Raw genomic sequence first — 16,510 nt, forward strand, 5'->3', positions numbered from 1 at the left:
TTCAGGACTCGCCACAGTGCCACTTAGCTCCGGCAATCTGCAGTGACGTACTACGGAGTGTGGAGCTCTCTGGCCGCGCACGCAACCAGCGTGCCCTCGCAGTGAATGGGAAAGCGGAGCTAAGGTGAAAGCGCCTCAGGGGTCGGAGCCTGAGCCGCAGCATTGAGGAGTCATCGGTGCACGCATGGTGAGTGATGCTGCTATACTACTGAGGTGCCCGGGGGATCTTAATCCGTTTGTGGTAGCCTGTGGCTGCCCAAAAATGTCCGCGACGTAGCGCAGCTGCGCCCGGTTACCGGGTCATGATTTGTTGCACCCCTGCATGAATGCACTGAACTGTGTCCTGATCTGTGTCCGGTGCACCATGGGGCTGCGGGGTGGGGCTGCGGTGATCCAGTCTGTTGAGTGGCATCAAACTGGTGCAGATACAGTAAATAAGTAGTGGGAGGCGCTAGCAATTGCAGCCGTGCACTGCCTAATGAACATCTGTGCTATGGGAAACAGAGTAACGTGGGTAGGAGGTCTGGAGTCAAAGACTGACTGTAAATGCACAGGAACTGCATCATATAAGCACTGATTGAGGTTTGTCTCCAGGGTAGGTTGTTGTACTGCCTGCCTGTTGTACTGTCTGATGAGCAACTACTCAGTGGGGGGGGGGGGGGTTAAGAAGTGTGTAGCCCGTAATTCTTCCGCCGTGAGGGCCAATGAGCCGGACTCCAAGTCCCAGGTACCCCGACGCGTGCATTCCACCCGAGGCACTTTAAAGAGTAAGGGTGCTGCATGACGCTGAGAAAAGGGGGATACACGGCTTAGGCAAATGGGTGGAGTGATGCTATCAGCCGAGTGCTAAGGAAGTGGAGGGCCGATACGGAGAGCAATTAAAGCGGAAGTGGGGTACCAGCAGAGTGGCAGAGGAAGAGAGCGGTCAGGAACACGAGGGGCTAGCTGATGTCTTGAGAGAGGGTGCACAGGGCTTGCGTGAATGCTCAAGTGAGAGTGTGAGGGAAGGTGCCGAAGGGGTCGGCAGCTGTTGTAGTGAGAGAGAAGGTAGCTGTAGTGACAGGGCAGGCTGCTGCAGGACCAGCCATGAGTGTGCACGTTGTCCGGACCAGAACCCACCACTGTGACGATGTCCCAGGACTCCGGTACCATAAGCCGGGGCTCCCTCCAGACTGTGCAGGCGATGTTCAAAGTGCTCCATATGGGAAGTGTCCCACTATTCCCCCCGCCCACCTCCACACACCCGCCGCCAGGACACTTTTTCTGTTTTAAGTTATTGGAGACATTTCGGACTTGAGACAGGCCAGACTCCGCAACATCGTAGTATAGTTTTCCTTAGCACAAATGTTCAGCCGGGGGGGGGGGGGGGGGGGGGGGGGGGGAGAAACCTTATAGCACTATGTTAATTTATAATGCGCCACGTTATTATTTGAAAACTGTATCATTTTTTTTTGTTCCCTGCTAAGAGCGTTGGAAGGCTGTAAATGTACAGAAATGCAAACAGGTGTAGGGAATGGTTTTATAAAGCCTGAAAAGTAAAACTACCAGTACCAGAATGCAAAAGGGATTCTGCTTTCTTCTTTCGAATGGCACACGGTCACGTGACATCTTTGATAGCTCTAACATTATCATTACTCGTAAAATAACATCTTCAATAAAAATGTCTTTTGTAAACTGATTGTAATTTTCGGTAGAACGCTAGAGAATACATCTGAAAAAATAAGCATTAGTCGAGCTTAAATAATGCAGATGCAATTAGAGGTTACGTGCAGTCAGGGCTTTAAGTGGGATGAAAAACCTGTAGGACCTCTCATAGGGACGTGAGATATGTAATTAAGGGCGTGGCTTAAAAGCATTGAAAATCTATACTTAGCATAGTGTGCCGCCAGACTGGTATTTTGCTACTTCTGTCATTACATCTAGATATATAATACAACAAGTAACATTACACTTACAACACTCCAGTACTATTAGTATTGTCAATGGTTGTTAGTTGCATAACATAAATAAGCAACAGCCATGACTTCGTAGCATAGTGCATTGAAAATGCTTCAGTTCTGAAATGGTGAGACAGTGACAGAACTACAACGAGTCTCTTTGAAGTTGCATCACAGGCAGTGAAGGGTGGCAGTGCTGCAGGGTTAACATTATTTTTTTCGTCCTGATGGTGAGGGCAAAAATGGAGAGCCCAATAGCGACCTGTCTCAGCGCCTGCTTTTTAGTCAGCACCGAAAGACTAGTCCCACTTAAAGCCCTGCTTGTAGCGTTTAAATGAGGTACCACTCAAATTAACTTAGAGGGCGGGGCAAGGGGGTGGGGCTGGACATGATTATATAAAGACACTACTAGCATTAGTCAAGTATTCATTTTGCCCTTGCATTACCATTGTTGATAGTCAAAAATGTCCTGAATGTGCAAATTCCCTCTGTACATGTAGGCAACGCATACATAGACAATTAATAACCTGTGTCCTACTATTTCCCTCTCAAATGTGTAAGCTGCCATGGCGTTTAACGGACATGTTATGTTTTGACTAAGCTTTCTTTGCGTTGCAGGAAAAATAGAATTTACATAAAATACCACATAACTCACAAAAGCCAATATCTGTTTTCCAGATATTTCTTCTCACAAGCTACGGCTATACTCCTTTAAGCTGTGGAAACACCAGCTGTCTTAATTAAAAGATTCTAAGCAAACACACCTAATAATTTAGCAATTTATACGCAGTGTCACTTTAGCGTAATTTGTCAATAAACACCGAACCCTCTCAAATAAGTGAATCAATCACAAATGCACGTAATCCAGTTTGTTTGATCAGTGTGATATAGATGAGATGTCCTGTTGCATTATCCTTTTTTTCCTCACTAATTCATCTCCAGTCTAATGGTGCATAATTAATAGTATATACTGTATACTTTTTAGAAAAGAAAAACAATATAAAAAACAATGTCATTTACAATGCTAATAGCTTTAAACAATGTTACTGCGAGAACTTTGTTGGTTTATAAACCTATTTTGCTGAAACTAGAAAAATGGCTTATGTATTACTGCACCTTGTTTTTTTGTATTGCTGTAGGTTTATTTTGGATATCCATTGTCATTTGCTTTTCATTATATTAATGTAATGCTTTTTTTTCTTTCATATGTAATGAAGTTAGTATTATCAATATTTACTACAGCTTTTTAAAATTGATTGAAAAATGGAAAAGATAGTACATTTTAATATATTATCCAACTCAATCAGACCCACACCGATAATAAGAGGATAAAGGGTCTTTTTTCTCATATACTCGTTAATAAATACAGCTCATTTAAAATATATTCAGCTCATATCAACTCGCCACTTTAATAAATTAAGAACATAAAAGTTTTAACAACCTACTGTCTGCTAAATGTACCTTTCTGAAGTTTGATACCACTTTTTAACAAGCATTAAAAATGCAATAGGTCTCACCTTTTATTACGTTAAAGCCATTTATTTCAATGCTTGTTTCTTAATGGTTTATCCCCCTATAGGCATGTAATTACAGAAGTCATAACGATCACGATCCAGAAAGCTGCTTACAGAGCATTACCTACGTCAGCCAAACTAGCCTAGTATAATCCTCAAAGAGAAGAGAAAAGCAAGCAGAAACAGATGCAAACTTGTATTCCTAGGACACACTGTAGCATGTCCATTAAGCCACGATCATTAAAACAACCAACTAAACACAAATCGAGATACCATCACCTCACCAAATGGGACTTCTTACAGAATCAGTAGTGTTAGACCATTCAATAAGCAGATATGCTGGGTCTTGTAAATAGTTAATTTCCTTTAAATTAATCTGGAACTAGGAATCTTACAAAATGGAATGTGATGGTATGAATTCTTGGAGTGAGTGTTGCTGGCTGTACTTGTAAGCTCAATAAAAATGTACCTTGACTGCGGAGTACGCATCCCTTTAATGGCGAAGTTATTGCCAAGGTTTCGAGAACCCACAAGAAGATGCTACAACCACGTACTGTACACTTTGGCCTTTTGCTACCGCATGCTTTGCGGTGTCTTCTGTGGAATGGTGAGTTGGGGTATGGCGGGAGAGACCAACGGCTTGTTAGACTGTAGGAACCTGGCTTCCTAGCTTCAAGGGAGTCCCTCCCTGATTAAGTGTTTTCTGGGGCCTTGGAACACATCACCAAACAGCAAAGTCTTTACAATTCATATGTGTTCCTGCTTGGATTGCTTGTGATCATGTTGGATGAATCATTGAGGCGCTCCTGCCGCATACAGGCATCTATGTGCCACCATCATGCACGTTGTTGTGGCAAGTTATCACAGCAATGGGACAGTTCCCAAACAGAGTTGTTGAAGTGTCACTCTTCAAACGCACAACTGGGGATGCACACACCTGTAAGTACGTAAAGGCAATACAGAGACACAGTGACATGCACAGATTTCATGGTCGTTGATGTGCACATCTTGAAATCAATCCAATTTTGGTGAGGTGCGCATCATGCGACTGCTAATGTATTTCATCATATTTTCCATAAAGGCTGAACTCTCACTTGTTGCTCAGTGAGAAATAGAAATTTGATGTAATTAGTACTGTGACCAGTTGTCAATCGATGAAGGGCACACTATTTTCTGAGAAAGGAATTCTAAAGTTTAATCAATAGGAATAAGCCATATGCGGCCTACAATGTGGAAGTGCAAAAGTAATTAGTCCCCAAAGGGGAAATTGTGAGTGTTCTCTAGATCTGCCGTCCTTCACACTATTGTGCCATACAGCAAAATGCTGTTCCTCATCCAGCCTTCCTGCACAATCCCAGTACGTCTGATATTGATTGGGCACAATGGAAGAAAGGATTTTGTTTTTATATTCTTTATTGACATTTCGCAACAACAGACAAAACTAATAGTGTGGTTCCCATGCGCGTACAGTGATTTCAACATGCACATTTCCATTAATGTGATGATGCAGTTTGCCTGCCTATCCATTAATGGAAACTCATTTTATAGTGTCATTGGCAGCCATGACTTAACGGCAAGTCTCCACTGTTCGTCCACCACTCTACTTCCATTTTTTAATGATTTTTGGAGTCTGAAAGTCAGCCTGTGTAGGGAAAGAGCTCAAGAACAATTTCTTGTGGTGTACGTCAATATGGCCGGGCTCCACCGTACCTCTTTACGTCTACATTATCCCACAGTAAAATAACAAGACTCCTACATCCTTTCAGCTCGCAATGCTAAGTACGTGCCAAATGGACCCTAACAATGTTTCCGATGGCATCAGGGTGGCATCGGTAAACTATCTTCTTCCAATTATTCCTGGCAACAGGTCACGTTACTTATGCAACAATCTACCTTCAGACTGGCACGCTGTCCCCAGTGCATTGCCAAACATCTCTTGGCCAGAAGCGGTCTCACAGCAGTAAGCTTTGCAGTGCTAGCTAACATTTCTTTGAAATAAACCTGTAGGGCTGTCAGGGGTGTTTGTGGTACTACACCACAGACCACTTTATCCTTGCGATCAAACACTGAGGTCCACATTTTGTAACACTATAGCACTGCCACAAGTACAAACAAAATCAGCGTAATTTGGGTCACATCGTGTATCAGCCAGAAGACCAACTTTGTAACATCTAGTGGGCGAGTGATATAGTCTGTGTAGAAAGTTTGTATGGATTAGTCTCAATCTAAGGTTAGAAGACAGCATGCCCGTATGAATGCAGCAATCCTACCATTGCTGATCAGCTAATTCAACATCCAAGTCAGACTGCCATTCAGTCTGCACTCCAACCTTGTTCACGGGGGCTCAATCTTGCACCATAGATTATAGTCTAGTAATAAACTTCCAAGAAGAGGTCCAATGAATCACACAACTTTAGCGCTTGCACACTCTCTGGCTCCCATGGAAAGGTGAGGTGCATCTCATTACATTGGCTGTGCAATTGATGATCAAAGGAATATGCCAAGCAGTGTACAGTCTGTGGTAGTCCTGATATCTTTCAGAGTAATAAAAGTACCAGTCGAGTACAAACCCCTATCACTTCAAGCTGCATGCCTTAACGGTTGCCAGACTTGCTCTTTTGCAGTAAGGGGCAGTGCCGGGTTCTTGCCAGACTCAGACCAGCAGAGTAGAGACCGTCTATGTGAGCTCTATAGCCCAGCATTTAACGGTGGCCCTCTCTTCCCTCGGGCATGCTGAGGAAGCGTAAGCCACAGAAGGCAAGAGTCGACATTATCGGCCTCCACTGAGAAGTGTGGCTGGTATGCAGTGGCAGGAATTCAGTGGTGAACCTACTAGGTCATCATGCAGTAATACTACAGCTCCAGGTCAGGCACGCACATTCTGCCCTATTCAAACGGCATGGTTTCTGCTTCCCAAGAGAGCAGCAGCTGCCTGCTGGCCCATGTCAAATTAGTCAGGAGGGATCTGATACTATGAAAGAATATCCTTGTCAGTGGGATAGAGATCTTCTCAACAAGTTAAAATGAACATGGGCAGTACCACCATCTTTGTGATGGCTATTCTCCTAGCAAGCTATGGGGAGTCTGGATCAGACCACTCCTCCAGCCACGTGACTGTTCTGCTGTAGTTTTCCTGCCCTATTTTCGTGATGTCACTGCTAGTCTAGATCTCCAGATATCGGGCTGTCTAATCAGCCCAACTCAGTGGGAATTCTGTAATGGAACAGGCTGTTATGGAAGGAAGGGGTTGAAGCGTAATTTGATGCTATAGATGGAGAAGGATTCTGTTCGGGATTTGAAGTAAAGAGACACACAAACATTTACCATGTGAGACTGATGAGGCAAAGGGATGTAGCGGACAAGTAGGTTTCTGCCATGAAGATGCAAAATGTACGATTCAAGACTCTTATTAACCTTATTTTGGAGAGCATTAGAAATGACACCAACTTCCTGGCAAAGCCACTGAAAGGTCTGTTGAATCGCAAATGCAGGTTCGGAGTTTGTGGATCAAGGATATTAGTCACAAGGATTCAAGTCCCAATTCCTTTGTATATTTGTTTTCTGTTTGGTGATGTTGTATTCCTAACATAACATAACGTGTATTTGTAAAGAGCATGTTCACTCAGAAGAGTATCCTGACTCTGAATAAAAAATAAGTTTCTTACCTGTACACTGCGGTTCTCCGGTATTGATATCTTTTATAGATTCAAATGCTTGAATCTTCCCCAGCGTCATGGTGGGAGTACCACAGTAGCATAAGAAATAGCAGTAATATAACATTACCATAGACCTCCATAGAACAGAAAATGTACTTAAGTAACTTTTCAGCCTCATTGTAGAACATCCAAACTTCAGCCAATCACAGCTGAGACCTCAGAGCTCCCTTTCCTCACAGAGCCACCATACCTCAGATTTTGAGCACAAGTGGAAAGGTGTACAAACTCCGAGGTAATTGGTGAGCCAAATCGCGGAGGAGGGAGGGTTGCATGTGAATCTATAAAATATATCATTACTGGAGAACCACAGTACACAGGTAAGTAACTTGTTTTTTTCAAGTATTTAATCTTTTAAAGATTCACATGGTTGAATCCGACTAGTAAGCAGTAAGAACACAATAAGAGAAAAGAAATGGTGGCAGGAGGTGAACCATCCCACCTGGACGTAAACTTGTAGCATCAGAAAATCAAGAGGAGAATAATAAGCATACAAATTTACAGGCAGTAAAGCTTCAGTATTAAGCACATCACCACTTTACTACATCACCCGAGAAGCAACAGGCTGTGGAGCGTTGCAACGCAGTCAGACAACATTCATTTGTCCGTTGCAAGTGGGCAAGATTGGATTTGTAAAATGTTTACTGTGGGTTATTCACTAAAGTTTCTCCCTTCATGCTAATGAGAAGTAGAGTCCCTGGTTCTTTCTTTTTTTAAATTTAGTTTTCAGTTTTAGAAAATACAACTAACATATAGAGGGATATGTCGTAGGCTCGGTGGTCCACCCTCGACAAGCATTATCGAGTGAGCAGTGTTCAAATCCCCACAATGAGGAGGCAATCTGAAACAATAATTCATTTAAGCATTGAACAGCAGACCAACTGTAAATGTAAACATACATAGCGATAAGGTAGGCACCATACCAATATTGAACAATGTTAACCAAAATGATCAGTCAGTTACCTAAGCAAGATATAAACTGAAGGGTTCCCAAATATGTGTGTGCAGGCCTGGGGGGGGGGTGGGTGTAACTCTGCATAGTTACTAGCCCGTTCCCTAGAAAACGCAGCATATTTCAGCTAGTCAGCAACCTAGGGTGGGGTTTCATCCAGCTACTGGCCAGTTTTGCTTCGCTAGCATAAAGAGCGCCTCCACCAGTTGCCTGGCTGGTTTTGGAATTTGCACATGTAGCCCAGCAGGGCCGTCAGCAGGGTGCAGTCTACTGTGGTTTCCCCTATCTGTTCAGACATCGGAGTTAATCGGTCAAGACCTTGTTATAAAGGAGCCAGGCGCCGCATGCATCGAAGAATGCCTACTGTCTTGACAGAATAACTCAGATGTCTGATGACCATGTCACTATTTAATCCACGGTTTTAAATACCAGTGAGGACTTCACAAGTTGGGCCCTCATGAGTGGATTTCAGCTCACTACATTTGGAAAACCCTGACTGAGCCAATTACTACTCAAGCTCCAGTGGGTTCCCTGAGATGCCCTTGTGGCACCAGGATTAGGTTGCCCCCATACCCTTTCGTCCTGAAGAAGACTCACAGCGGAGGTACAAGTCACCCTCTAAGCACAAGCAGAGTCGAACCGTCACTGCACCCCACCCACTTAGGGTCTGTATCACATCCCATCCACTTCGCTTGATGCTGCATTTAAGCATTTAAAAAAAAAATATATATATATATATATATATATATATATATATATATATATATAAAATGTTATAAATAATCTGTTTGGGACAGACCTTCCTGTACTACCCTATTTACCAGTCCATTGCCAAAGCATTAAAAATGTTTAATCTCTAAATATCTGTGACTATTCACTTTTTCTTTCACTAGCACCCCCATTCTTCTCCCTTTCCTTGAGCAACTTTGTATCAAATTAATTTTGATCTGTTTTGAGTATATGAAATTAAATATACTGAACTTAAACAATTCTTGGCGTTTTTTGGTTGACATTGACTATGTTTTGAACTATGCTATCTTAGATAACAAGGTATGTTGTTGCGTTTAAATTTGGTATTCATTACTAGTGTTTCACTTATTAAGCTACACACATATGATAAATTACGATTCATTTCTGCTTTAAAGCAGTCACAGACCACCTGTTTCATTACTGCATTGTACCCAGGTCCAGTGGCCATTATTGGGTTACCCCATTATTTTGTAATGCATGTCAGAATCCGTCACCGATTTCTGGCTAGTGTACAGCGATGCATAGTATGCCTGGAACTCACAGATTATAGCGGTCCTGTATGCAAATATTTTCCTGGTTTCAAGTTTAAGCGAGGGCATAGTTTCCTGCATGTGAGCTCCCTTTAACAACTACAAGAGGTTTTTGCTCATGCAATCTCCTACACCATATGTAAAGGCCTCTGTGTCTTTTGCCATATGTATCATTTCCCTGTCCATTAGATCCCTGATCTCACGGATGTTCTTGGTCTATTCTGACAATGTTTGCAGTCTATAGGTTCATTTGTATGTCATCTCTAGCTGCCGTGGTCTGGCCTCCCCATGTCTCAGCGGCATCCGGATTGACGAAGACTCCCACATACTTGCCCACAGAGCCTCTTGTCTCACCAAGGTCCTCTAGGCAGACTGCGTCTCCGAGTATCCCATTGGGAAAACACCAGGGATGGTATATGTTAGCTTGTCTGCAGGAAGCTTAAGCATGAGTACAATTGGGGAGTGACTGAACAGGATGTGGAGTTGGTATATTATTTTTACGATCCATGGGAAGACGTCTGCAGAAGAGAGCCAGAAATCAATGGAAACTGGAGTCGTGGGCTACAGAGTATGCTCTTCCTTTCCACATCTCCCTCCACACGTTCCTCAGTCCATCATCTGCCATAAGAGCCTGGCAGCCTCTGGGTGGTCAATACGATTAGGGTTGCTACTGTCGATCTCAGGGCATAGGGTTAAGTTGAAGTCACCCCAAATAATATTTAAAGTGCTATATGCTACCTACACAGGGACATGACACCCTCAAAGAACTCCGAATTGTCCATAATAGAGGCATAGGAGTTAATCAGGGTGACATACGAGCCATTCAGCCATACAGATATCGCCCCTCAGTGTTCCAGTGTTGAAACATTGGGTTGAATCTCAAGGATGTGTTTTTTAATGACTATAGCCATGGTAATGGTGAGGATGAACTATGGGAAATAATAGAACAATGATCCGATGCTTGTTTCAGCTGGACAACAGCTGCATTATATGATCTCACAACTAGTAAGCCGGTTCCAACTCTCAAGTGACCTGGAGAGTCAACTTAGGTGAGAAAACCTATTCTGAGTCTAACTGCAAGAAGTTCCTTCAGAAAATGTGTTCCGCCCATCAGGATTGTGTTCTACACTTCAGCACATATGTATCAAGGATACAAGTCACAATTGCTTTGCTTGTTTGTTATGTGTTAGGTGGAGAGGTGTTCCTGCCTGAATGGGTCTTTTAGTGGCTTTGGTTTTGCATGTTTGGTTAAAATGTATGTTCTACCTTTCACGCAGTTTCCAATTCTCCATAGTTTTAAGCTTCATCTAAATCAGTCTCCTCTCTTTATCAAGCTGGAAGCTTGTCAAAGTTAGTGCAATTTACATGCAATTAGGAATAGATGTTCACTACGCTCAAAATAAGGCAAAGAGTGTGCTGTTCTAAACAAGACCGATAAATTCACCGCAGCCAACATGATCCACATGTCTCTATGAATTTCCAACCCGAAACAAATTCATGCCACAACAGTGACAGATCTGTTCAACCCTCATACCGTGTTAGTGATCTTCACCCAGCTGGTCTCATCTAGATCACCCTTGAGTATATCTTCGTCAAAATTATCATTTCTTTGAGTAAAGTTCGCTAATTGGAATTACAGATCCTAATGCTTAAATCACGCACCTTGAATTCTTTTGACATTAAGCAGACGTTATCCTTTCAAAATCTATTCTTCCAATAGGAACCCTCTCTGAAGGCAAAATACAGATAACTGGCTGAGTCACTGAATATTTGAGCAACCCAGTATTGCATATATTTGTTAAACATGGGTGTTCTCCTCTTCCAGAAAGCATACAGGACATTTTAACCATGTCTGCCATGTTAAGAGTGGAAAAATGAGGCAAACTTCAAATACACGCAATCTGGTAACTGAATCTGAATAGTATTAGAAACATTTTGGAACCACTAAATCTACCTTTAAAAGTTAAATGAATGTACACAAATGTACATTCACCCTTGGTATAATTGAGAACTCTGGAACATTGGGATTACCCCACACGAGTAGATCTAGTGAAAACAAAATATCAAAGTCTCATTGTTTTGAAGTATTTACGGGAAGCAAATTTATGCAAATAGGTGTTACGGCCGCCATACAAAATGTGTTGTCGCTACCCTTGCACCACAGTGGCGGTCATTTGTTTAGAGCTGCTGCAACTTCAGCAAACGGAACAGGAAGGTTCTCAAATAGTGTTTTGGCATGCAATACTAGGCACCAAATGGTTTGAACCCCACAGATTCAGAGTACATACATGTCAATTGCTCCATAATCAAAAACACAATGACACTGTTGATGACTCAGTTTTAGAAAAATAAAAAACTATGGCTTCAGGCTTGGGTATAGGCACTACATCTCTAGCTTGCATGTCGTTTTGCAAGTTCACATGAAACTGCATTCTTGGGTAAGGCTGGTCTTGCTTATTCTTCGTGCCAGGATAAACCTATGGATTGTTAAGCAAAAACCTGCTGGAACCGAACGCTGTTGCACTGGCTGACCAGGTTAAATTGAGAGGTCAGAAGCCAATTGATGATCTGTTTGTATGCATGAATTAACCCATAAAGTTTACAGCAAGAAGGCAACAGAGAACTAAACACATAAAAATATTCACAATAAATCATACACAAAAAAGTTGAGAGCAAAAATAATTGTGGATGTAGGGGTTATAGAGGAGAAGGTAAGGGATGCAGGGGTGAGGCAGAGAGGATCAAGTCAGTGTGGGGAGGGGCAGTGATGTGGCTGGCAAAGGATGGGGATGTAAAAAAGATACTTGGTGTTGGTACTCTTTTAGAAGTATATCTAAAAAAATAAAAGGAATTTGATCATATGGACCTTGTCCTAGTGCTTGTTATTTATTTTTTCATGTTGGTCCCAAGGCGTACATAGTTTAGTACGACCTCTTCTTCCGTGGGCCATGATAGATGTTGCACATTTCCTTGTGGTGATAACGGATGTAGCTGGTAAGGGAGGCAAAGAGGCCCAAATATTCACAGTGGTGTAAATCCTTAAGACAAAAAGGAATATTAACCACATTCATTGTCCAAAAGGAGGAGTGAACTGAAAGCAAAGACCCTCTTGTTAAAAGCAAGGGTATAGAACATGAGGAAACATTTGAAGAGTGGAGAATAACTTTCTGGGTGAGAGAGAAAAGTTCTTCCTTTGGTCAATCTTCAGCCCCAAACGAGAACCCAAATGTTCAATGATTGCTATTCTCTGTACAGACTAAAATGGAACTTCTTGTACGGACAACAATACAAGTACCAATGGCAAACTGCTTCACTCTCTCCATTTGCCATTCTCCCTTTTGTATCTAGACTTGTATTTTTCTGGTGTCCTGAAGGAGCTTCTGGTGAAGACTTGGATATTGAAGGATGAGGACCCCACAGCTCCCACTGTATAGTGAGATTTTCATGTATGGGTGATACTTAGAACTATTTGGGCTGCTTATGCCGCTGTACTGACAATGCTAGTATGGGTGCATCACGATCCTGGAGGTGATCACACAACCTCAGATGGAAAAGAAGTGACATTGAGCCTATTCACCTTTTTGGGATTGGAAATGTGATCCACCTGAAAGTGTGCCAGTCATTTCCAAAGCATAGGCATCTCTTCAAAGGCCGCAATAACTTATGTTTGAACTGTCTGTTACCTACCCTGGTACTCAGTGACAGCCAGTAATTCAAGCGGGCGTTTGGGGAAAGGGGGAGGGGGAGGGGAGATGGGGTGGCGGGTAGACAACACAGGCTCACTCACAGCCATCCATTAACACATACATAGGCACACATTCACTCACCATTCACAAGCACATACAAACACATGTGCGTACACACACACAAAACTAACCCTGGGTGTAGCACTTCGCTACGCTCGCTGAGCATGCGTAGTTTGCGCTACTACGCGAATTGCACGGAGCACAGTGCAAAAATGAGTAGCGGGCATTTTTTGCTTGCTCGCGGTCCTCTACGTCAAGTTGGCGACCGCGAACGAGCAAAATCAACAACCCGGCAAGACTTTTTCCTTGTTCGCTCACGATGAGAAACTTCCAGTCCGCATCGAGAAAGCTGCCGCTAGAGAACAAATCTACTTGAGCAGCAGAAAACGACCGCTTGCACTGTGCAAGATGCCGTTTGCAATGATTGCACAGTGCGGACAAGCATCCGGCACTGTGTAATCAGTGCAAACAGCATTTCCCTACCGCACTACGCAGTTCGCGTAGTGCGAAGTCGACTTCGCGTAGCTACGCATAGCGCTACTACACAAACTATGCCCAGGGTTACACAAAACCCCATTTACAGCACGCAGTCACAAATACACACACTTTAAAACAAACAAATACGCATGCACCAAACATAAGAAAATAAAACTTACTGGACCCTCAGCAATTATCTCCTGGGAAGCCTCTGAGATTGCTGAAAGGTTGGAACTGCTGTCTCCTCTCAATGAGAGGAGGCGGAAGTCTCTAACTAGTCAGAGTGGGATGGGGTCAGTGAGAGTTGCTGACCCCACTCCACTCTGTGGAGAGTGTCATGATAGACATTCTACCCTGGGCACTTGAGGGCTTAAAACTGCAGCGCCCAGGTCTTGTTATGCTCTACCTCACCATGAGGAAAAGACCATTAAGCTCTTTGCCGGACTGAGGAGCTCACACTCATCTGGCAGTGAAATCCTCAGCCCAGCAAAGTTCAGCCAATAGTCAGCGCTTTAAGCGCAAGTAAAGCACCTTGCTGCCTAACCTGAACATGAAGAGTGTCTGGCAGGCTGGCCTTTGCTCAGCCTGACCAAAAATCTTCCCGTGTGGTGAAAGGTGCTTCTTTCCCCCTCCCCTCAGGCATCCCAAGTAGTTGAAGGTTTGCATAAACTGTGATCCTCACAGGGACATCTAGCAATGATGATACTACTATAGTGTTGGGTGTCAAATCACTTTAACCCTGTTGTACCCGAAGGCACCCTACAGCCAGTCAAAAATATCTATGGTTTCCTGTGATAACTGTTCTAACTACACATCTATGGCTTGCAAACATACCGTACTATAGCCTCTTTGAGGCTAAGATTCTCCTTGACTAATTGACTGAATGCAAAATCTCCACAGTGTACTGGTCCTTGGTGATCAACTCACTGGACTCATTCGCAGGAGGCGTGGGTGTGAGATGTAGGACTACTTTCAGATGCCTTGTGCTCCTCCCATCCCACCTCCATTCCTTGCCCCCGTAACATCCCCATCCCCCCCCCCTTAGAAATAGCAATAGCTTTACAATTTGGACTTCGAGCAGAAATATTGACTCCGGATTTATTACGCACATGACTGATTATAGAGATTTGGGGCTGTTGCATCAACAAAGTGTTCAGGGTATGAGGAGGAAACAGGGGACTTCACCAGTTTGGCCACGTGTTTTTGGAGGGGGTGCGGTCATCCCTGGGACACATGTTGGGCTGGAATTTACCTCGAGATCCTAAGTTCTTGCTCCTCCATGTTCCAACCGAAATAGACACCGACAGATACCATGCTGGTTTTTTGTGGTTGGGACTGGTGGTAGCAAAAAGACATAACTAAGGCCTGAAAAGACACTAGTCCACTGCCCCTGCAGCGGTGGAAATCTGTGCTAGACTGATGCATGAGCTTGGAAATCCCTATTTACAATGTCAGAGGTTGCCCACAAAAACATTCAAAATATGGCCTGCATGATGTCAATAACAGGGCATCGCTCTTCAAAGTGGTGAAGACTCCCATTGTTTCAGAATCCGTTCTTACAACGACAAGGCATAAACTGAGGTACTGGGTGGATAGAGGTGGAATGGTAAACATGGTATTGGTATAGGTTAGTCAATTGTTTGGGGGGTGGGTGGGTTACTTCTGTGATGGTAATCACGGGGCCTATCTGCCTAGGACACCAGTGTTTTGTGGTTCTATTCCCCCTTGTAAAGTCTGGCAAAAATAAAAAAAACACTAAAATGTTGTGTTTATAATAAAAAAAATAAAAAAAGGCGAGATGTCTCATCCTCTGGAATCTGGTAGGATTCCTGCCTAGATAGGGCATGGACTCTCTGGAGAAATGCCCTGTGATGCCAGGCTTACAATTTTAAAGTGAAAGTATTTTTGAGAGAAGTATATTTTCCGGTCAGAAGTGAAAACATTTTTAACAGTGAATGATGGTGAGCAAGAGGGCCACAGAAACATACATTCACTGCTATTTGCTGTACAAAACCCACAACAGGAGTACACTAGAAACCATAATAATCATTAGGAAACAATTGCACACAACAAAAAGATGGCAAGAGAGAGCCTAACTAATATTTTTCAGAGAAGAAATGTGTTTAGTCCGCTAGGTTGCAAAATGGATTGAGTGAGAGACTTGCTGTATCAGTATTAGATGACCCAGAAGAGTAGATCTGGCAATTCAATAGGCTCGTCATAAAAATGGTGATTTTTTTTGAAGGGCTTTAGTTAGTGGATCATCAATCTGTAACCGTTATACAATCTTGTTGGCACATGTTCATTGCAACAGAGTACTAACGCCGTAGGACTCACCTTTACCCCATGAATCTGTATGCCCTGGAGTATCAAACTCTGGCACAACTCTAATTCCCCGAAAGCGAGCAAATTCAATTAATAGGACGATATCAACTGGAGTGTAAATATGACTGTATGGCTGATACGACCCCTGCAAAGTGAATACAGAGAAAAAATATTGACTATGCAAAAGAGTAATAGGAGAGCATGACATGCAGAATTCAAAATAAGAAACCAAGAGATGCTAAGCAGGGCATTTTTATAATAAACAATTCTAAAAACAAATATTAACTCGTGTTATACACGAGTTTCATAGATAGCACTTAAGTATAAAATGTACGTATTTACACAACTTAGTGAAACAACAGCTGAAGCATTTTATGCCTGAAATGCAAACTTCTTCCTCGAGTCATCAAGAAGCTGAGCAGCCTTGCTTCCAGTCGATGCATATGGCAAACATCCTGTGAATCAGTGAAACGCCACATGCGCAGAACCCTTCTCTCGGCTGTTTCTTCTGAAAAATTGTCACGCCACCAAGAAAACGATAACATGGTATGTGTCTAGCGGAATTG

The 16,510-nt window shown here is 43.0% G+C and overlaps 1 protein-coding gene across 4 annotated transcripts in view; it reads right to left on the reverse strand.

The window, feature by feature from the left end:
* Positions 1-16,510, reverse strand: part of HEXB (hexosaminidase subunit beta) — a 266,121-nt gene that overhangs the window by 127,896 nt on the left and 121,715 nt on the right. For all 4 annotated transcript variants that reach the window (XR_015309286.1, XM_086960781.1, XM_086960780.1 and 1 more), the window contains exon 7: positions 15,957-16,089. Coding sequence is in view for 3 of the 4 variants with exons in the window: in XM_086960781.1 (XP_086816907.1) it covers positions 15,957-16,089 (133 nt within the window). In the remaining variant the exon portion in view is untranslated. The remainder of the gene's footprint in view (positions 1-15,956; positions 16,090-16,510) is intronic.

The sequence above is a fragment of the Lissotriton vulgaris genome, chromosome 3_1, assembly GCF_964263255.1.
Source record: "Lissotriton vulgaris chromosome 3_1, aLisVul1.2, whole genome shotgun sequence".
Taxonomy (NCBI): domain Eukaryota; kingdom Metazoa; phylum Chordata; class Amphibia; order Caudata; family Salamandridae; genus Lissotriton; species Lissotriton vulgaris.